The sequence below is a fragment of the Vipera berus genome, assembly GCF_964194415.1.
Source record: "Vipera berus genome assembly, chromosome: Z".
Lineage (NCBI taxonomy): Eukaryota > Metazoa > Chordata > Lepidosauria > Squamata > Viperidae > Vipera > Vipera berus.
The window spans coordinates 62,033,919-62,056,797 of NC_138205.1; the positions used below are offsets into that span (position 1 = coordinate 62,033,919).

The following is a 22,879-nucleotide window of genomic DNA, read 5'->3' on the forward strand; positions in this document are numbered from 1 at the left end:
GACAGCCTGGAGTTGAAATACAAGTGATCCTCATTATTGGCCGGGGTTCTATTTAGATCTAATAACAGCAGATAAAAACTTGAAAAAATATACTTGACCCACCCAGGAAATCGTATTTTGTGGAATAATAAAATTGTGACAGTGATGACAAATATGATTATTCATATAAGCAGTAAATATATTTTGTGGTCTTTATATAACTACATATTCTCTTGTTCTTTTAGTCTCAATCTTAACTCCTTTGTACCACGTCAAGTCACATCTTTGATCTGTTTAGTCCAATAGTGTGTGCTGAACAATAGGATTTTCTTCTTTAAAAAGAGGTCTTAATATTCAGTTTAAAAACTGACTTCTAATTTATGTATTCTATGCCAGAGTTCTAAATATACCACATACTTCATTGCATTACTTACATATACAGAGTATAAAAGTAAAATTTGATGATGGCAGCGTACTTTTCAATTATATGTGCAAGAGGATTAAATTCCTTAATTATTTAAAAATATACTATTAAATAGATGCCATAGTGGCTGAGAACACCTTAGTGACCTCAGCAGATCTCAAAAATTTAAGCGGCATGGACCAAATTAGTGCTTAGGTGGGGGAACTTCCAGAAAATCTAGCATTGCAGAGTAAAGTGAGATGTTGAAAAGTACTTTGGAAGATTGCATTGACATATTACTTACCAAATGTTGCCAAGAAACTGATATAGTTATCTAGTCAGGAGGAGTTGAAGTTGACTCAAAGGAGTCTTTTATCCTTTAAATTCAATTTCCTTTAGAAAACAAGACTATGTGTACTGTATTGTTTCTCATATAGCTGAATATTTTTATAGTTTCTTCTCTAGAAGCAGTAAAAGGCAAAGGTCTGTGTCAGAAAAGTGTATGTGATGTATCAAGAAGATTACGAAAGGTAATATAAATACTTCAGAAAAGAAATGAAGTTCACAAGAATGTAACATTGTTTATCTTTCAAAAAGTAAATAGCTTTAATATTTTTGTGTAAGTTGTAAAATAAAGATTGAGTTAAAAAGAATGATAATATAGTTTATTATCAAAGAATATGGGATGGAATAAGAGAGAGGTTCATGCAGGAAGTTAGTTTTTGTCAAATTAGTTAACAATACTAAAGAATTAAACCTCATTTCAAAAAGAGTGATCAATATACAAAATATTAAATTTTGTTCCAACTTGGTGATGGTTATGCATACATACTGTTGGTTTGTTCTGTAAAAATTGTGGACATCCATTTATAAAAGAATATAAAATTCTGCTTTTAGTATATTAACAACCTCTCTCCCTGAATATTTACTTCTTTTAATAAAGTAGAAATGGATTACAATAGCAAGTGGAGAAAACTATAGAAATCGAGCCAGTGGTCACTTTACTCCCTTAGGATCTCTAGCTTTTATCAATGCTGTGTGATTTCTGACCAGTTTAGCAAGGCACCCAAGAAGGGCTATGTTGTTATTGATTCTTTGCACTTCTGGCGAGTGGGCCCTTCTCTTAAACAATCCAGATTCTTTATCTTTCATTAGCAAGGTAGGGAGAGGAATAAATATCCACCTGAGAAAACTATGGTGCAAGTTATAATTCAAGTCAATGTTTCCTTATTCATTGTAAAGCTATTATGCCTACTAAGCCATGACAATTCTTTGCTATTACTGCTATTCATGTTGGTCAGAGAAGGGAGCCCACAAAATGGAAATTTGAGATTCTAGAAGCTTGGGTGGAGTACTTCAAGGAATATTGGTATATTGTTGGCCCTAAAGAAGAAAAAATATGATAGAAAAATTGAATAGGAGCCCATAGCAGTGTAAAACAATTACCCCAGGAATTACCATAACTGAAAAAATGATACCAGTTCAGAAGACTTATTTTCTTATTTGTGAGAGTGAAAAATCTTTCCATTGTTCATATAGAATACTTATCCCTGTGAGAAGTGAAAAGGAAACAAAGAAATGTAAATACTCTTCATTTAAGCCCAAAATAGTATTTCATTCAACTTCCCAATTACTATTGGGTTTTATTTTTTAATCTATGCTGCCCAGAATACATGGTTTGCCTTCTTTAATAAAGTGACTAAAGAAGTGGATCAAGGAAATACTGTGAATATAGTATACTTAGCATTGGGGGTCTGAGTATACTATAAGACATTTCTTGGTAAGATAGAACAATGTGGGATAGTACCATCACCAGATGGATTCACAATTGGCTGACAACAGACACTCCACATCTGGTCTTCAATGGAACTACAACTATGTGGAGGGAAGCATGTAGTAGGGTACTTCATGGTTCTGCCTTGGGCCGTGTTCTTTAGCATCTTCATAAATGATGTAGATAACCAGATAGAAGGGGAACTTACAAAATTTACAGATGACACCAACCTGGAAGGAATTGCTAATACTTTAGAACATAGACTCAAGATTCAAAAGGATCCTAACAGATTTGAGCAATAAGTCCTATCCAATAAGATGCAATTTGGTTATGAGAAAAGGTCCTGAAAAAACAAATGCTCAGGTATAGAATAGGTAGTACCTGGTTCAACAGTAATAACTGAGAGTGATTTAGATGTCCTAGAGGACTACCACTTGAACATGAGCCAACAGCTTCCCAAAAACCAATGCAGTCCTAGGCTACATCATCAGAGGGATATTATCAAGATCACAAAAAGCGATAATACTGCTCTGTATTGCACCTAGGCCACACTTGGTATGATATGTCCAGTTCTTGTCATGATAAAAAAAAAAGATGCTGAGATCCTTAAAAAAGTACAGAGAAGAGCAAGAAACATGATAAGGGGTCTGGAGGTACCTCTTAAATATATGATGAATGATTAAGGGAAATGAGTATGTCTAGTCTAATGAAGAGGAGGATTGGTGTCAGACCTGCCCCAAATCTAACTCTAGAAAGGAATGATCCTAGACTCCAGTTGGTTGAAGTAATAGATACTTTAACTAGAGTAGAATGGTTGCAAGGCAAGTAAGGTGGGATCTGAAGAATTCCCACAAAAAGCACCAAATTTTTCCTTCCCTCCTGGTCCACCTCCCTTGAGCAATCACCAGTGTCCAATAGCAAGTTGTTTGGATGTTTTGGGAACTCTTCGATGGTGGGCAGTGCATCTGCTCATACTCAGGCCAGTTGTCCTTGAAGTCTGGAGCAAACTGGTAAAAGCACCTGGTTATTCTCTCTTCTGTCAATTTCCCCCTCCCTCCTGGCTCCTTTCTTACATTCTCACCCTGGCTGTAACCCACATTCCATAACCCCCCTCCTTCCTGAAATTTGATGTCAGGATTCCAGCAGAAGCATGGTCTGAGGTGCTGAAGTTGGCAGACCTGACATTCGCCCTCCATGAGCAGGGATGTTAGTCCTGGAAAAGAAAAAGAGACAAGGGAAGGGAGAGAGAGAAAGAAATGTAGATGTCAGCCTGGTTTGTCTAGGTATTTGGAGTGGAATTTTTTCAGCAAGCGCAGGGCGTTGACATAGTGGGCATCTACCTGTTCAGTTTCTACTGGGGGAAGATGCTTCCAAACAACAAGATACTGGATTTTCCCTCTTATGTGTGCAAGAGTCTAGAATGTCCTTAACCTCAAAATATTGTTCACCTTCGTTGAGGATAGGAATGGAAGTGTTGGTTCAACAGGGCACAGTGGAGAGGTGCTTGCAGACTTAAGCAAGTTGCAATGAAACACCGGGTGAATGTGCCTTAGCACATTCTAAGTAATTCTAGTTGGAAAATTACTAGGTTGATTTGATTTATTGGGAAAAGGCTGATGTATTTTGGGAGGGCTGTCTTGATTGAAGATACTTAGTGGATAGGTAGAATAGGGCTCCTATTTTAAATTCTGCGTCACCTAATGTTTATAAACCACCAGCCAGGTGTTTTGAATTTGGGTCACTCATTCTTCCAGGGTGGTTATGTAAGGTTGAGGTAACTTGGGCATGGTTACAAAGTCTTGGCCAGAAGCCACTTTGAACGATGTAAAGCTAGTGCTCCTGTGGACGGAATTGTTGTAGGCTACTTCTACAAAGGGAAGCAGATGAATCCAATTGTGTAATTGACATAGCACCTGAGGTATGTGTCTAATACAGAATTTGTAAGTTGACAGGATCCATTAGTGTCCGGATGATGGGAAGAGCTAAATCCCTGGGAAGTTCCCAAGAGTTTAAGGAACTTGTTGACAGAACCAAGAGGTAAATTAAACTCCCTGATCTCTGAGATAATGCATTCAGGGAGACCATTTAAGTGGTAGATGTGCTGAATAAACAGTTTAGCCAGCATGTGCACTGAAAGGATTTTGTGACGGGTGCACTTGTTTAGAAAAGAGGTCAGTTATGAGTTTTTGCCAGTGCTTTCAGAGAGTTCGACTATAAAGTCCATGGATATTTCTTTCCATTGGGGTTTAGGATTTAACTACTGGTTGGATAAGTTCTTGTTTTTTCCCCTGGCACTGTTTTGCTGAGGCACACAGTGCCTCACAGCCACCAGAATTGGCACTTTACCATGTGTAAAATTTTTATGAACCCAAAATGACCTGCTGTTTTAGAATCATGGTTCTTTTGAAACACTGTTATTTGTTGGCTTTGGGGGATGTATGCCATAGCAAGTTCATCAAGCATTGTGCATTCTGCTTTATGGTCCCTAAACCTCGGGTCTGAGCTTAGAGCCTCTTTTAAGAAAGTGAGTAAGTCTTTTGCCAGGGAGAAGAGAGTTTCCCTGCCCGTCAGGTGATTGCTGGAGCTGCTAGTTGTTTTGAGGGAATCACCACTCGGACTATTTCTTTTCACTATTTTTTTTTATTGAAAAGTTTTATCATACATTTTATCTTTAACAATCCCCCTAGCCCTCCCCTATCCCTCCCTCCCTACCCCTCCCCCCCTCCCCCCCCGACTTCCCAGAGCTAAGTACAAGGTATAAAAAAACAAGAAAAACCAATCGTAGACATTCATATGCTAACAACCATAAACTCTGAAATCCATCTCTCTCTAGCTCATATAGGGTAATTACAAACACTATTAATATAAGATATATAAAAAAAAGGAAAAGAGAAAAAAAGAGGAGAAAAAAAAGGAAGACTTATTCAAATGCTACATGAAACTTCTTAGTCCCATATTTGTTCTGGATATACTCAATCCATTTTCTCCACTCCATAACATAACGTTCTTGCGAGTGATCTTTCAAGTAAGCCGAGATCTTTGCCATCTCTGCCAGGTCAGAAACCTTTAAAGTCCATTCTTCTACAGTCGGCAGTTCCTCCTTCTTCCAATATTGGCCTATTAAGAGTCTTGCTGCCGTAATTAAATTCAACATCAGCTTAGTGTCCACAACCGTAGCATCTGTAATTATACCCAACAAAAAAAGTTGCGGACAAAACTTTATCCTTTGCTTGAAAATCTTCTGCATGTTCCACCAAATTTTTATCCAAAAGGCCTTAACCTTTTTACAAGTCCACCATATATGAAAATATGTTGCATCTTCTTCACCACACCTCCAGCATTTAGGCTGATAGTTCGGATACATACTTGCCAGCTTTTTAGGATCTAAATGCCATCTGTAAAACATTTTATAAAAATTTTCTCTTAAATTTTGAGCTTGTGTGAATTTTACGTTCCTCACCCAAATCCTTTCCCATGTGTCCATTGTAATAACTTCTTGGATATTTTGGGCCCATTTAATCATACAATCCTTAACGAGTTCTGTTTCTGAGTCAATTTCTATCAAGGCAAGATATATCCGTTTAATATGTGCTGGACCCTGATTTCTGATTTGCTTTATCAGATTTTCATCAGTCATTGTAAAACCATTTTTCTGATCTTCTTTCCACCTGGCCCGTAGCTAAGTATATTGAAACCAAGTCTGAACAATCTTCTCATCTCGCAAGAGACTATATGGTTTCAAACACCAGACATTTCTTTCCAAGCTTAGAATCTCCTTGTACGTAGTCACATCGTGTTTGAAACCAGCATGTATATTTTCTATTGCGTGTTTTGGGATTGCCCACAATGGTATCTTACAATCTAATTTATGTCTGTACTTCTTCCAAACCTTCAACAATGCCTGTCTTAAAATATGCACTCTAAAGACATTATCTACCTTTTTATCATACAACAAATATGCATGCCAGCCAAACAACAAGTCATGACCCTCAAGATGTAATAATCTCTCTTGTGTCAAATTGATCCAATCACTTATTCCTGCTAAAGCAGCAGCTTCATAATATAATTTAAAATTAGGCATTTTAAGACCACCTCTTTCACGAGTATCCTGTATTACCTTTAGTTTAACTCGTGGCCTTTTCCCTGCCCATACAAATTTATTGATACCGCGCTGCCATTCCTCCAAGTTAGAATCTTTCTTAAGAACCGGTATCATTTGAAATAAAAATAAGAATTTAGGCAGGACATTCATTTTCACTGCTGCGATTCGCCCCAACAAAGACAATTGCAATTTTTCCCAACTCTCCATTTCTTTTTGAATTTTCCCCCATAATTTTTCATAGTTATTTTTATATAACTTTGTATTAGAGGGCAACAAAAGCACCCCCAAATATTTAACCCTTTTAACAATCTCAAATCCAGTTAATCCTTCTAAGAGGGCCTTTTGCGAAGCTGTCATATTTTTGGCCAGAATTTTAGTTTTTTGTGTATTGACTTTAAATCCAGAAACCTTCCCATATTGTATTATTATCTCCATCAGGTCCACAACAGAGTTCTCCGGCTGTGTCACTGTAACAACCAGATCGTCTGCGAACGCTCTCAATCTATAATCCTGATTTGTATACCCTTAATTTTTTCCGAATTCCGTATTTTAACCAACAATATCTCCAATGTTAGTACGAATAACAAGGGCGATAACGGACACCCTTGCCTTGTGCCCTTCTCGATATTACATGCTTCTGTCAGGCTATTATTAACTATTATTCGGGCAGTTTGTTTTTGATATAATGCCCTAATTGGTTGCAAAAAATTATCCCCAAAATTCATTTTATCCAAGACTTTCATCAAAAATTGCCAATTCAATTGATCAAAAGCTTTTTCAGCATCTAAAAAAATTAGTGCCGCAGGGATCTGGTTATTCCTTTCCAAAAACTCTAACACATCAACTATATGCCTCACATTATTTTTCATTTGCCTACCACTAATAAACCCCGTATTTCTTTTCACTATTGTACTGGGGCAGCCTGGATAGGGCATCCACCGGAAAGTTTTTCCCTGCCAGAAGGTATCGTAAGGTAAAGTTGAATCAATTAAAATATTGGCCCCACCAGACCTGTTTAGGTGATAGTCTCCGGAGTCTTTAGTGCCTCTAGATTCTTATGATAAGTTCAGACCTCAAATGGGATTTTGCTCCCTTCTAAAAAATGCTTCCAACTAAGCAGCTCCCACCACACTGCATATGCCTCTTTTTCCCCCATACTTACCACCTGCACTCAATTTCAGTAAGTTTTTTGGAGGTATAGGCACAAAGCTGAAGGATTCCTTGATCATTTTTTTCTGTAGCAGCACAGCCCCACCACCATGTCACTTACATCTGCCTGAATGATGAATGAGAAATGGGATCAGAGTGCTTTTTACACAGGCTCAGCCGCAAACATGTGTTTGAGTTTTTCAAAAGTAGCTTGACATTCCATTGACCATTTAAGAGATTGGCTGCCCTTTGGTTTCCCTCCTCTTTGGTCTTTAGCAAGTTCATCATGGGTAGGGCTGTTTGTGCGAATGCAGGGATGAATTGGCTTTAAAAGTTGGCGAAACCTAGGAAGCTCTGAAATTGCTTTCTGGTGCTTGGACTTTTGCAGGGTCCATTTTGATTTCCTTATGGATGATGTGACACCCTAGATAGTTAATTTTGCTTTGATGGAATTTACCTTTCAATAGCTTGGCATATAGTTTGGCAGCCTGCAGCTTTTTTAACACAGCTTGCATAGCTTTACTTGCTCAGCCATGGTTTCCATATAGATCAGAATGTCACCTAAGTACACTAGGACTCCCTTGAATAAACGTTCCTGCAGCACTTGGTTAATTAACTGCATAAATACAATGGCCGCATCTTGCAGTCCAAATGGAAGTACTTAGAATTGAAAACATCAGAGCGGGCAATAAAAAGCGGTTTTCCATTCATCCCTTTCTTTGATCCTGATTCGATAGTAAGCCTCCCTGAGAACCAGTTTAGTAAAAAAAAAATAATCCCTTGGGCCAGATGAGCTAGCATGTCCCACATAAGTGTCAAGGGGTATACTGCATTTAACCTTCGATAGTCCATACAGATGAAGGGACCCATCCTTCTTTCCTCAAAAAAATACCACTACTCGTGGTCTAGCTGACTGTATAAAGCCTCATTTTAAGTTTTTGTCAATAAAAGCCTGGACCTCGTCAAACTCCCTTGGAGTCATTGAATATAGCTTGGGCTTAGGTTGTGTAGCCCCTGGCAGTGTTTCTATAGTCTGTGGTGGTGAGGTGATGTTCGTCTGAGCCATACTGCTTTGGGATTTGAGACTCGGCTTTGGGTCTTTCCTTCACTTCTACCCCCACTTCCTCTCTGGGTTTCACCATATTTCTGTGTTTCCAATTTTGAGCATTCTTTCCCTGGGATTCCCTCAGGTTTCTGCTGCTGCATCTTTAAGAGCCAATTCTTCCAGTTCACATAGGGATTCCACTTTAGGAAGCCATGTTAACCGTACCATAAGGGGCCTTTCTATGCCAGGTGCCACAATGAAACTTCAATTGTCTGTCTGCTCCCCCATCTTCATTTCTATTGGTTCAATGATGAATGTGGCAAGGGCTCCACCAGCCGCTGACCCATCCAGCTGGCAGAATGCCACAGGCACTTTAAGTTGCCTCAGGTGTAAGCCCATTTCTTCCACTAGACAGGACTGCCCAGGCACTTGGTGTAGCCTAAGTCCAGAAAGGTACCAACTTCCCCTGTGACCTGATGAGCGGACCATTAGCTCTACTTGTACAGTCATCAGTGTCGGGGCAACTTACCAAGGGGTCATCGTCTGCTCTCACCTGAGCTCTTTGGATCCTGGTTGGAGTTCCCATGTCCCCAGTGGGAAGAACTTTGTGACCTCTATCCTTTTCAGAGCTAACTCTCAGGTTCCTGTCGCCGGTTTCCCTTGCTTCTTGGCAGGACCCATCATGAGCTTCTGGACTGACACGCAGCAGTCAGTAGCTCAGTTCCTCTCCTTTCGACACTTGAAGCAATCAGTGGAGCATTGATGGGAGCTTTGCTTGCAGCTTCTAGGTCTCACTTTCGATGGTGAGGGATGTTCTCCATCCGTGGCTGGCACGGGTTCAGGATCTAGCTAAATTAATCTCTTATCTCCTCAGTGAGGACATACCATGCATGTAGCGTGCGAGGGGCTCCTCAGGAGAGGCAGGCTTTGTATACATCATCATTCAGCTGTCCTGGAAACTCTAGATTAGCATGTCCTGCAGCCAGTCAGTCAGCTTGCAGGCTGGGTGCAAAATTCTTGGGTGTAGGCAGCCACAGATATTCGCCCTTGGTTAATGGTGTTCATGCAAATTCTGGCCTGCAAGGGGGTCTTCCAATGTCTTACAAAGGGCCATCATGAACTGACTGAAGATGCGCATCTCTGGAGCGGCTCCTTCTAGGGCAAGGGTAACACACTACACTTTTGTTCCTTTGGTGGGCAGGTCTTCCCCATACTCCTGCAGGTACATTTGCATCAGGAAGAAGGCCAACTGCTTTGGATCGCCACCAAACTTTACCCCCAGGGCAGGGGGTTCTGCTCCTTCTCCTTGGTGCAGGAACCCACTGGGCTTGAGTCTGCTGAGCCATTGGCGCTGGGGCAATCTGTGGTTAAGATGGTGGGGCTTTGGCTGTAGCCACTGGAGGAAGTGTGGCCACGGGGGATTGCAGCTATTCCATCATCCATGTGGCAGTGACTGGCAAGGAGCCCCATCTGGGCCATGGCCTTGAAGTTGCCAAATGCTCCTCTAAGGAAATTGAGTGCCTGTTCAAATAGCACATCTTTGGGCTCAGGCTTGTCAGGTGCTATGAACTCTTCCTCATAGCAGTGGGTTCTTTGCGGCAGCTTCCACAACTTCCCCTTTGTGGATCCCTGAAGTGGATCCCAGAAGGCTTCTACTCCCAATCTTTTTCCTTCCAGGTACCTAGGGACCACCTGGGCTTCGGCTGCTTGTCACAGGCTTCGAGTTCCACAAGCCACTCAGCATGATCTTCACTCTGGGATTTGGCTGCTGCTTCAGCCCAGTCTTCTCCCTCCTCCTGTTCGCTGTCGTGAGTTAACATTGTGTGCACGATCTCCATGGTAAAAGGTGTCTCCAGCTTGACCAATTTTGTAGATCCTGCCTAATGTCAAAACTGTCCCAAATCTAACTCTAGGAAAGAATGACCATAGACTCCATTTGATGTTTTTTTTAATTGAAAAGTTTTACAATACATTTTTTAAATAGAGAAAAAAAACCTCCCTCCCCTCCTCCCAACCCTCCCCCCTCCCCAACTTCCCAGAGCTGAATACAGGGTATAAACTTACAAACCTAAGCTAAAATATGCTAACAACAAAAATAAAACATTAAATTCTATCGCGCTTTAACTCTCCGTAAACATAACTATATTACTAACAAATAACTAATAACTAATAATACATTGTATAAAACCACTACTTACTCAAATGCTAAATGAAACTTTTTAGTCCCGTATTTATTCTGAATATATTCGATCCATCTTCTCCATTCCACAATATATCTCTGTTGCGATTGTTCTTTCAAGTATGCTGAAATCTTTGCCATTTCCGCCAAGTTAGAAACTTTCAAAGTCCACTCTTCTATAGTAGGCAGTTCCTCCTTCTTCCAATATTGGGCTACTAAAAGTCTTGCTGCCGTAATTAAATTCAACATCAATTTAGTATCTATAACAGTAAAATCTGTAATAATACCCAACAAAAACAACTGCGGAGAAAACCTTATCTTTTTCTTAAATATCTTTTGCATATTCCACCAAATTTTAATCCAAAAAGCTTTAACTTTTTTACAAGTCCACCATGTGTGATAATACGTTGCATCCTCACAACCACACCTCCAACATTTAGGCTGACAGTTCAGATACATACTTGCTAGTTTTTTAGGGTCTAAGTGCCGCCTATAAAACATTTTATAAAAATTCTCTCTTAAATTTTGGGCCTGTGTAAATTTTACGTTTCTAACCCAAATCGTTTCCCAAGTATCCATTGTTATAACCTCCTGAAAGTTCTGGGCCCACTTTATCATACAATCTGTAACAACTTCCGTTTCTGAGTCAATTTCTATCAGTGCATTATATATCCTTCTTATATGTGCTTGACCTTGATCTCTAATTTGTTTTACCAAATTTCCATCAGATATCAAGATACCAACTTTCTGATCTTCTTTCCATCTTGCTTGTAACTGCCCATACTGAAACCAAGTTTGCACAATCTTTTCTTCTTTTAAAATATTATATGGCTTTAATTGCCATACATTCCTTTCTATCCTTAAAATTTCTTTATATGTAGTCTCATCATGTTTAAATCCAACATTTATATTTTCTATTGCATGTTTAGGTATTGCGCAAATTGGTATCTTGTAATTTAACTTATGTCTATATTTTTTCCATACTCGCAACAGAGCATACCTTAATATATGTATCTTAAATACATTATCCACCTTCTTATCATACAATAAATATGCAAGCCAACCAAATAACAGATCATAACCCTCAAGATTTAATAATCTCCCTTGTGTTAAATTAAACCAATCACTTATTTATGATAAAGCAGCAGCCTCATAATATAATTAAGATTAGGCATTTTAAGACCACCTCTTTCCCGTGTATCTTGCATTATCTTAAATTTGACTTGTGGCTTTTTCCCTGCCCAAACAAATTTATTAATACTTTTCTGCCATTCCTCCAAATTTAAATCCTTTTTGAGTATAGGTATTTGAAACAAAAATAAAAATTTTGGCAAAATGTTCATTTTTACTGCTGCAATTCTTCCCAATAAAGATAATTGTAATTTTTTTCAATCATCTATCTCTTTTTGTATTTTTAACCATAACAATTCATAATTATTTTTATATAATTTCACATTTGAAGCTGAGAGATAAACCCCCAAATATTTAGTCTTTTTAACTATTTCAAATCCTGTTAACTCTTCTAAAACAGCCTTTTGTTCTATAGTCATATTTTTAGACAATATTTTAGTTTTTTGCGTATTTATCTTAAATCCAGAAACTTTCCCATATAGCGTTATTATCTCCATCAACTCTACAACTAAGTCGGTTGACTTACTGTAATAACCAGGTCATCCACAAACGCTCTCAATCTATAATCTTGATCTCTTATTTGAATTCCCTTAATTTTATTTGAGTCTCGTATTTTAATCAATAATATTTCCAATGTTAAAACAAACAGCAGAGGTGACAACGGACACCCCTGTCTTGTACCCTTTTCAATATTACATATTTCTGTCAAACTACCATTAACTATTATTTGAGCTGTTTGCTTCTGATATATTGCTCTAATAGATTGTAAAAAATGTTCCCCAAACTCCATTTTCTCCAATGCCTTAAATAAAAATTGGCAATCCAATTGATCAAAAGCTTTTTCAGCATCCAAAAAGATCAGCGCTGCAGAAACCTGGTTATTTCTATCCAAAAATTCCAATACGTCTACAATATGTCTCACATTATTCTTCATTTGTCTACCATTTATAAATCCAGTTTGGTCACTATGAATCATTAGCTGCATTACCTTCATCTATTTGCTAAAATTTTTGCAAATATCTTGTAATCAGTATTAAAAAGCGATATTGGCCTATAGTTTTTGGCTTGGGTAGCATCTTGATCTTCCTTTGGAATCAGCAAAATAAAAGCTGTTTTCCACGATGGAGGCACTTCTCCTCCCAATTGAATTGTCCTAAACAATTCTCTTAAAGGTTCCACCATTTCTGACTGTAAATCTTTATGATAGACGGCAGTCAAACCGTCTGTTCCTGGTACTTTACCCACCTTTAATTGCTTAATTGCTAGAATAATTTCTTCATCATTTATCAATTGATTCATCCCTTCCCTTTGTTCTTGTGTAAGAACAGGAATGTTAACTTCTTGCAGATATCTATCTATATCTACATCTTGAATCTTGTCTCTAACATACAACTTAGAGTAAAAATCAACAAAAGCCCTTTTAATAAAATTCTGCTGATACACCACTTTACCCTTGTGCTCTATTCTATCTATGTTATGTGACCTTTGTTTCTTCCTTAACAAGTAAGCTAACCACCTACCCGGCTTATTAGCATTGCAAAAGGTATTATGTTTAGCATACCGTAAGTTGGTTGCCACTTGATCTGCCATCAACATATCAAACTGGCCTCTTAGTAAAGTAATTACTTTAATTTTCCCATCAGATGGATTCAAAATTAAAGCCTTCTCTTTTCTCTTAATTTCCTCCTCTAATTCTTTTCGCCTATGTTAAAGTTTACGTCTGTATTTATTATTCATATATATTAACACTCCTCTCATATAAGCTTTACTTGCATCCCAAACCATCTCAATAGAAGTACCCTTATGCATATTCATATTAAAAAATTCTTTCATCTGTTTTTTACACTCTTCCACATTTTCTTGCTATCTAAACAAATTTTCATTTAGTCGCCAAGACCATCTATCTCCATTATCTTTTTCTATTTCCAACCATACTGGACTATGATCTGATATAGTTCTTGGACATATCTTAATCTTCTTAATCCTAGAAAAAAAATCATTAGTAATTAGTACAAAATCAATCCTGGATAAAGATTGATGCCTATCGGAGAAAAAAGTAAAGTCTTTTTCTTGCAAGTGTCTTTCTCTCCAAACATCTCTCAATTCCAAGTCGTCCTTCATCTCAAAAAAAGATTTAGGCAATCTAGCATGACTCGGTGTACTTCTAAAAAGGCCTTTTTTGTCCATTTGTACATCCAAAACTCCATTCCAATCTCCCATAAAAATACAAGATTTGTAATCCCACTGGATGATCTTGCTGTGTAATAATTTATAAAATTCTCTGTTGTTGATTAGGAGCATATAATCCAACCAAAAGTATTTTCTTTCCTTCTAGTAATAGTTCAGTTATAACATATCTTCCTTTTTTTATTCCATTTATATCCCGCCCTTCTCCGAAGACTCAGGGCAGTTTACAAGCTTAGCAGTAGCCTTCATTCTATGTATATGCCTACTTATTAGGGCTTTCACACACACCCCAAGTGGCATTATTACAAAGTCAGCTTAATTGCCCCCAACAATCTGGGTCCTCATTTTACCTTGTTTATCTGTTTCAATTAAACTAGCTGTTAAAGTGTTCTTAACATAAATAACAACTCCATTTTTCTTATCAGGAGCAGAGGCAATAAACTGTGTGCCCAGCCTAAAATTTATCAAATACTTTTGATCAGCTGCTCGAATATGTGTTTCCTGTAAGCAAATAACATCATTTTTAAATTGTTTTAGGTATTGAAATACTTTCCTTCTCTTATTCGGCGAATTTAATCCGTTAACATTCCAAGTTAGAAGCTTTGTCGCCATCTTTTGCGACCTGAAGCTTTTGGAGCACCTCATCCAAAATCACCTGCACTCTCTTCGGTTTCGCTCCTCCCACTGCTTCACTATAAGTAGGTTTCTGAGATGTAATTATAGCTTTCTGTTGTTCTTGTTCTTGTCTCATTCGTCTGGTTGCAGCCCGTGTCACTCTTTGTTCTCTAACCTCTTCAATTGGTACCGGAATCTGGTCCACTCCTGTAGTTTGCTGGGATTCTCTTTCTTTCTGCTGAATAACTCCTTCAGCTCCTTGTATGCTCTCCATTCGTGACTGACGCTCTCCTTCACCATTCCTCCTTTTAAATTCTGAAGATGGCGGAGATCCTGCCTTCAAAATATTGGTATAAAAATCTTGTGCCTGCAAAACTGTGTTAAGACGATATTTCATGCCTGCATGCATCACCACCATACCTACTGGAATCTCCCATCTAAACTGGATCTCCCGTTTCCTTAATTTTTCTGCCAAGAAAGCAAATTCTTTTCTTTTCCTTAAAATTCTTGGAGGGATCTCTTTCAGAATTAAAACTTCTTGCTCAGCTACTGTACATCTATTATTATAGAAGGCTTGAATAACCTCATTTCTGATTGCTCTCTTTGTAAAGTAAACCACCACATCTCTAGGTAACTTCCTTTGTCTTGCAATCCAAGAATTAACATGAAATATTTTATCTATATCCCCCATAATATCTTCTGCTGAACGCTCCAAAACTTGTTCAAGAGCCTGTGCCACTATTTCTTTCAAATTTTCCTTAGGATCTTCTTTCAAACCTCTGATTCTCACAGCAAATTCCATATCACGGTATTGTAGCATGACTACATCATCATCAATCTTTTCCATCACATTTTCAGCATCCAGCATTTTAGCATCTAATCTCATGTTATTTTGACTAAATTCTTCCATGCAGTCATCCAGACGCTCAGTACACACTGCCAGCCCTTGAAATGCAACCAAAATGTCTGCTCTTATTTCAGTATTCTTCTCCTCAATAGGTTCAGCTATTTGTTGGGATTGTATTTTTAAAGCATCCTGCAAATCTTTTATTGTTAAAGCTGGTGCGGGTGCTGCAGGAGGAGGCATCAAAGCCTGTAATGAAGACTGTTGAACTGGCGAAGCACCAGCACTTCTAGGAACTTTACTTGGTTTGGAAGCCATTTTAACACTGTTACTTCTGTTGCGCACTTTCACTTTCCGCAGCACTTGCAACTTTTTCCACAAAATACTCTGAGTTAAAGTTCAAATACTTGCTATTACAGCATTCTCCTGCACAGCTCTGCCTGCATCCAAGTAATCCACGATTGACTATCGATGGCAGGGATGGTTGCAGCGTCCTGCTCTGCTCCAAAGCCTTGGAGCGAAGGCGTCCCAGAGTCCGGAGCAAACTCAGGCTTCGGGGGGGCTCACACCCTTCAACCACCAGAGTTAAAACTCTGGTGATCTAGGGGAGCTCTACCCCTGCCTAACTGCTCACCCCCTCCTCTTTTCCCGAGGAGCGGGTTTCTGAGCCGCCAAACAGCTGATCGTCGCTGTTTTTAGCAGCTCTACGGAAAGCAGCGGGGCTGACGGCCGAAACGGCCGCCATCAACGGAGCCTTGCCACCCAGAAGCCCCATAGACTCCATTTGATTGAAGTAATAGGTACTTTTACTAGAGTACAATGATTGCAAGGCAAGTAAGGTGGGATCTGAAGAATTCCTGCAGAAAGCAATAGATTTCTCCTTTCCTCTTAGTTCAACCTCCTTGAGCCAGTGACCAATGTCCAATAGCAAGTCATTTGGATGTTTTGTGCACTGTTTTATGGTGGGCAGTTCATTCGCTCATTCTCAGGCCGGTTGTCCTTGAAGTTTGGAGCAAACTAATATAGGCACCTGATTATTCTTACCCCTGTCAATTTCCCCCTCCCTCCTATCTCCTTTCTTCCCTTCTTACGCTTGTTCTAATCCACATTTCATAGCCCCCCTCCCTCCTGTCCTTTGATGTCAGCAGAAGTGCGGTCTGAAGTGCTGAAGCTGGCAGATCTGACAATTGGGGTGACATGATAGCTGTCTTCCAGTATTTGAAAGAAGAAGTTGATCAGTTTATTCTCCAGACCATCTGAGGGCAGGACAACAAGCAATGGGTGGCAGCTCATTAAAGAGAGAAATTTCCTGACAGTGAGAGCAATTAACCAAAGGAACAGCTTGCATCCCATAATTTTGGGTGCTCCATCATTGGATGCTTTTAAGAAAAATTGGACATCCATTCATCGAAGATGGTATAACGAATTCTGCCTTGAGTACAGTGTTGGACTGGAAGATCTCCAAACTCTTTTCCAGTCCTATGATTCTATAAATAATCTTCCACTTCTCCTTCTAGACCAGGGGTCCACAACCTTCAGTCCTGGTCATGGCATGCCAGAAATCGGGTCACACAAACAAGCGGAGCCCCATCTGGGATGCAGGCAGCTTGCAAAACCGTGTCCCCTCCAGTCAATGGAAAAAACTCTCTCCATGGAGCCTGTTTCTGGTGCTCAAAAGGTTGGGGGCCACTGCTCTAGATACTTTAGGAGATAATCTTTTTTGGAGACCAGAAGGGGGGGAAAAAACTAAAGCAAAAACAAAAGTATACTTTTTCCATTTAGTTCTTAGAAAAAAAAATGTATCTACCCTCTGAAAGAAAAGAAATTGAAGGAGAAATTGGGAGAGATTTGACAGCATCCTCTCATTGGAGAGATGTATTTAATTATCCTCACTTTTGCCTAAGTCTGTAGCTATTTGAATACCAGGCCAAACTAAGAAACTTGATCTATCAGATTTGATAATTGGAGCTAAGATTAAGATATCTCTCTCAACCATCATAACTATTTACTATCTTGATACCCAGAGTCCTGTAAGAGAATCAAGAAGTTTGAATGGGCCACTAAGGCCATTTAATCCAAACAGCTAATCATTGTAAGATTTCTAATACTCTGTATTTCAAATATCCTGCAACATATTCAGTATTATACAACCTGCATTCTAGGATGAGAAAGGACAAATTTCTCTGATATCCTTTCAAGTGTTTGAAAAGTGTTTTTCTCTCTCCCCTCCACACACATTAGTCATCTTTACTCAAGGGTGAACAAACATAACTCCTTCAATCTTTTTTCTTGAAATTTAGTTTTTAGTGCTCTGAACCAGCATGTCACAAAGACATTCTCTCATGTATAAGAGTATTTATTCATTGTATATTGCAATAAATACATTAGCCAAGGATAAACACTTAATGTTATTGATACAGTTTGTATTTTTTATACAAGTAAGAAAAGAAGCAAGTAAAAAAAATGCTGATTTTTATCTTTATCAAGAAAGTAATTTCTTTTTACTTCAGGCAAAAGACCTAATAGAGAAATTCTTTAGCCAACAAGTTGAAGTTCTTGGAAAAAGAACAGCACCACTACCTGAAATATACTACATTGAAGGCACTCTGCAAATGGTGTGGATTAATCGCTGTTTTCCAGGTTATGGAATTAATTCTCTACTACATCCAGATTGCCCTAATTGTTGTGGTAGGTTGGAAACATAACAATTTTCAGAATTATAAATACAGATTACTAGATATTTTAGAGGAATTATCTAGTTAACTATTTAGCATTCACATGTCCCATGTTACACCCTCCCCCTTGTTCTACTGTTCAGTTTGGTTCACAAAAGTTGGGCTAAGGAGCAGGGGAGATTGCATGTGTGTGTTAGATGCATGAGTGCTGGGTGAGGCAGCTTTGAATCCCAAAGGCAGTGATGCAGAACCACATAGCACGATCTGCCAAGCGGATGGACAAGGCATTTTCTGCACTTGCTCAGAGGCATGGGGTTTTTGAATTTATGTAAAGAAAGCTATCCTTCTAAGCATTTAAAACATGTGCAGAGAGCAGGTAGAAACTCTCATATAGAGCAAATGCATGAAGAGAATATTTTAAATCATTATTGCACTTCAGCTTTCTAGCTTGGCCAACAATGCCTTTTTTATTCCATCAAAGCAGCCATCCAGCTCTTCCCAAGAGCCAGCTTGGTGGTTCAGTAGTAGAATTTTCACCTGCCACTTGGAAGCCTGGGCTCAGTTCCCAGCCAACAAGAGTGCTGCTGCTGCTTTTGCTGCCTTCCTTTAGTTCTTCCTTTCTGGCTACTTTAATTTATTCACTTGTACAATGAATATTTTTACTGTTTATTGTACATATTTCTTTTAATTAAATGGTCTCTGTGGGTCCAACTCTAGGGAGAAAAGGCAGCTAGGCAAGTAAAATCTATTTTTATGGTTAAATATAACTTTTTTCTAGAAAACATGCAGCGATTTACTTTGGCTAAATATATTTTTCTAGCAAAGTGAAACCCTAGAACTACAAAAGATCTGTTGCATTGACCACAAATCGAATGCAGTCCTGCGGCATGGCAGGCTAGAATTCTACCACTGAACCACCAATATAGTTATTGTAGATACAATGGACAATTCATTCTCTCTCTGCTGCTCCAGCCTGTTGCTAAATTTATATGATGTATTTCTCAGATTTATATAGCCACTCATCTTACAGATGCATGACTCATTTTATCCTTTTTTTAAACTTAATTTTGGAAAAGGGCCTAAATTCCTTCCGCTGGTCCTTGCTTGCTCCTGGCTTCCTTGTACCTGGCTCCCCACTATTGCAAGGCAGCAGCAAGGCAGAGGCTGAAGCCAGCAAGGAAGAGAAAGAGGAGACAAAGAAGAGTGTGTCAGCTGCAGCTTTTCAGCTGCTGCATTAGCCAAGTGGGAAGGTGCTTCCCCCGATCCCCCTCCTCTTTCAGGTAGTGACCCCTCTGCAAGGGGAAAATGTTGTGGGAGGTGATTGTGAGATTAAGTCAAAGCTGAGAATTTTACAATCTATGAAAACTTTGAAAGCAGGGGGTTATGATGATGATGATGATTAACAACATACTGCCCAAAGGTAGATAAAGGCTTTGGACTTGAGTAAGATACTATCCTGGGTGAGAAGTAAGCTAAATTCTGAATTAATTGGTTAGAGATAGATATTTTATTTTCATTCTCTTATTTTTGTCCTCCTTACCATTTGAGGATATGACCAAAGAAATCTACAAATGGAATGCAGGGCCGAATCTGGGCAAGGGGGCCAGCTGGTGCATCCTTCCACCAGTGGCCAATGGCACATGGGGGGAGGAAGCAGCCTCCTGGTCTCCCCACACCAGTGTTTGGTGAGTTATACCATGGCTAAGTGTCCCACATGGAAGAGTGGCCAGGGAGATTTGTTCTACAGTGAATCACCCAATGCAGGGCAGCGGGGGACAGGATGAGGAGCAGGAGAAGGCCAGTGGTGAAGGGACACCCAGGGTGTGGAGCCTGTGGTGGTGCACTGGAAGCTGGGTAGCCATGGCAATGTGTTGGGGGCAGCTGGGGGGGGCTGCAGTGAAGTGGCTGAGGCAATGTGGTTATAGCTAATTGTCCCATTCCAGACTGGGAAGGTTGCAAATGGTAATCTCGTGACCCAGGATGCTACAACCATAGTAAATACATTCTGGTTTCAAAGGCCCTAATTTTGATCATGTGTCTCTGTGGATGCTGTGATGGTCATAAGTGCAAGGATCAGTTGTAAGTCACTTTCCAATGCTGTTGTAACTTCAAATGGTCGCTAAATGAATGATTGTAAATTGAGGGCTATTTGGACTCAAGAAGACCCTACTCTTAGAAGCAAATATTTTCTAAAGTTCTTTGACATTAAATTGCAGGAGAAATCACTCAAGGACTGAGTTTCAATAGTTTTGTTCATAAGAATTGTTGGAAGCATACCTACATAACAAACTAAGCCAACCATAATGATAAATAGTAGGTACATAACATTACAAGATTTATATTTTATTTTGGTACTACTGTGTTTCCCCAAAAATAAACTTTGGCTTGATTTTTACACCTGTGCCTAATATAAGCCCTACCCCCAAAGTAAGCCTTAGTTAAGAGCCTGCACAGTTGGCCACTTGCCCACCCAGTCTGGTTGTTCGTAGTGGGAGAGGGGGTGGAGCTGCTCCATGCGCTCCGTACCCAGTTACTTTGGGGGCCCTGCAGCCATCCCTACCATGCCCGACACTCGCCACATGGCGGCATCAACAGCCCCATCCAGCAGGAGCCCTCATGGCCACCATCAGCTCACTTCTGTGGCCACTCATGTACATCACCCCCCCCCCCAGGCTCCATTTCACTGGCAGAAGCCTTTAGGAAATGCCTCTGCAGCCAAGAATGGAGCCCTGGGTTGATGTGTGCATCACCCTCCCAGCCTCCGTTTCAACAGCAGAGGCCTTCAGGAAACCCAGGCCTCCAATCTTGGCTGCACAGGCCCTTCCTGAAGGTCTCTGATGGCGAAATGGAGCCCAGAGGCAACGCACGCATTAACCTGGGGCTCCATTCTCCACTGCAGAGGCCTTTCCTAAAGGCCTCTATTGGCAATAGTGAGGCTAAGGGTGATGTGTGCAAGCAGCAGTGAGCAGCCACAGAAAAAGTGGGCCAATGGCAGCCACGTGGGCTCCTGCTGGACATGGCTGTTGGTGCTGCCGCTGTGAGGCAAGACAGTGGAAAAAATAAGACATCTCCTGACCTAATGCTTCTTTTGGATCCAAAAAAATTATAAGACTGGGTCTTATTTTGGGGAAACACAGTAGTTGTGAAATATGTATGAGTTTTCATACAATACAAAGCCCCAAGAAAAACAATACCAGATGTTCTGTACCTGTAATTATTCACAATATAGTTGAAGATAAATCTCAGAATATGATGGGATGGAGCAGAGATGTTAGCTGTATACAATGTGTTGCAGATAACTGATGGAGTCGTCTCAAAGTTTCTTGCACCTATGATGGCTGTCTTACACATTTTACATTTACTTCTGCTTATGCTTACTATTTCCTTATTTTTTCTTAAAACATTTTTGTGAGTGTGAACCCCAAATTTAGGAAATAAATCTTGAAGCAATTAACTGGATTTGAATCTGAAATTTTCATTCTATTGCAAATTGCAATATATTTGATGACATGATTATTTTTGTTTGTTTTGTTTTCCTTTCTTTTGTTATAGTGGTTTGCAGTCCAGGATCATTCAATCCTCATGAAGGAACTCATTGTCTTCAATGCAACAGAAGTCTGGCATATGGAGCCAAACATTGTTACTAGACTCTCGGCATAATCCTTTCGCTATGTTTAGTGACTTTCCTGTACTTTCATCTCTATAATCCAAATAAAAGGATTTTTCAAAAAAGTAATTTATATTACGAGATTACATTTATATGAGGAATGATATGTGGCAGAAGAGAATAAGGAGAAATTTCCTGTGATTAATTAGTAGAATGGCTTGCCCTCGGTAGTTGTGGGTGCTCCACTACTGATGGTTTTAAGAAGCGATTGAACAACCATTTGTCCAAAATGGTATAAGGTTTCCTGCTTGAGCTGGGGGATGGACTAAAGTCCCTTCCATCTCAGTTACTCTATTTCATTCTTTAAAAATAGTTGCATTCCCCTGGCAATTTTATATTTCTGAAGATGCAATTATGTTTAAATTTCAAGCGGGGAACCTTTCAAGTATCTTTGGTTTTAGAAAATTCAACACCATAGATAGGAAACATGACAACATAATATATCATCTTCAGTTTCATAGTCTTATGGTATGCAAAGAATGTTAGATCCTGATACTTGCTGATTCAACACTTCAATCTTGTATGAGAAAAAATGGATTTTTTCTTCATTTAAGATGCATTTTGCTATTCAGTAAAAAAAATAGTAAATAACACTAAAAGCAAAAATACAATACTTAGAATTGCTCTATTAAGCAAGGTTTCTATTAATTTTGTTTACATTACAACTATAATAGATACCACCTCCCTTCTATCTGACATAAATGGAAAACTTAATTCACCATTCCATTCTTTTAAAAATGCTTTTCGTGTTCTTTTGGATATTTGGAGGTTCAGAGTATATCTGATAAGAAAAACCACTGAGCTCTTATTCAGTTATCAGTTAAGTTATTTAGGCAAGAAAGTTAAGGAGTTGGGATTACAAGTGGTATTTTCATGGGAAGATTAACATTCAATGAGAGAACAAAGCATTATAGAAATAAACCAGTTTAAAATGTTTGAAAAAATAACGATCCCAATTGGAATTTTATTTCATAAAGCTTGTGGACTGAAAGATTTTTTTACTCTTTACTTTTTATTATTTAAGAAGAAAAACTGAAAAGATTTTTAAAAAATTCTGGGACTCAAAGGGAAACTTTAAAAGGTAGAGGCAACACCGTGTGGTCAAACTTGGTATCTCAATCTGTTATTC

At 39.1% G+C, this 22,879-nt stretch overlaps 1 protein-coding gene across 2 annotated transcripts in view; it reads left to right on the forward strand.

Annotated features, from left to right (window-relative positions):
- ZPBP (zona pellucida binding protein) overlaps positions 1-21,789 on the forward strand; it is a 93,584-nt gene extending 71,795 nt beyond the window's left edge. Inside the window, exons 6-9 of one of the 2 annotated variants that reach the window (XM_081343634.1) lie at positions 836-912; positions 17,919-18,096; positions 19,632-19,768; positions 21,636-21,789. In XM_081343634.1, the coding sequence (XP_081199760.1) occupies positions 836-912; positions 17,919-18,096; positions 19,632-19,768; positions 21,636-21,743 (500 nt within the window). In that variant the 3' untranslated portion in view covers positions 21,744-21,789. The remainder of the gene's footprint in view (positions 1-835; positions 913-17,918; positions 18,097-19,631; positions 19,769-21,635) is intronic. The other variant, XM_081343633.1, reaches the window with a different exon arrangement.
- The last annotated feature ends 1,090 nt before the right edge of the window (positions 21,790-22,879 follow it).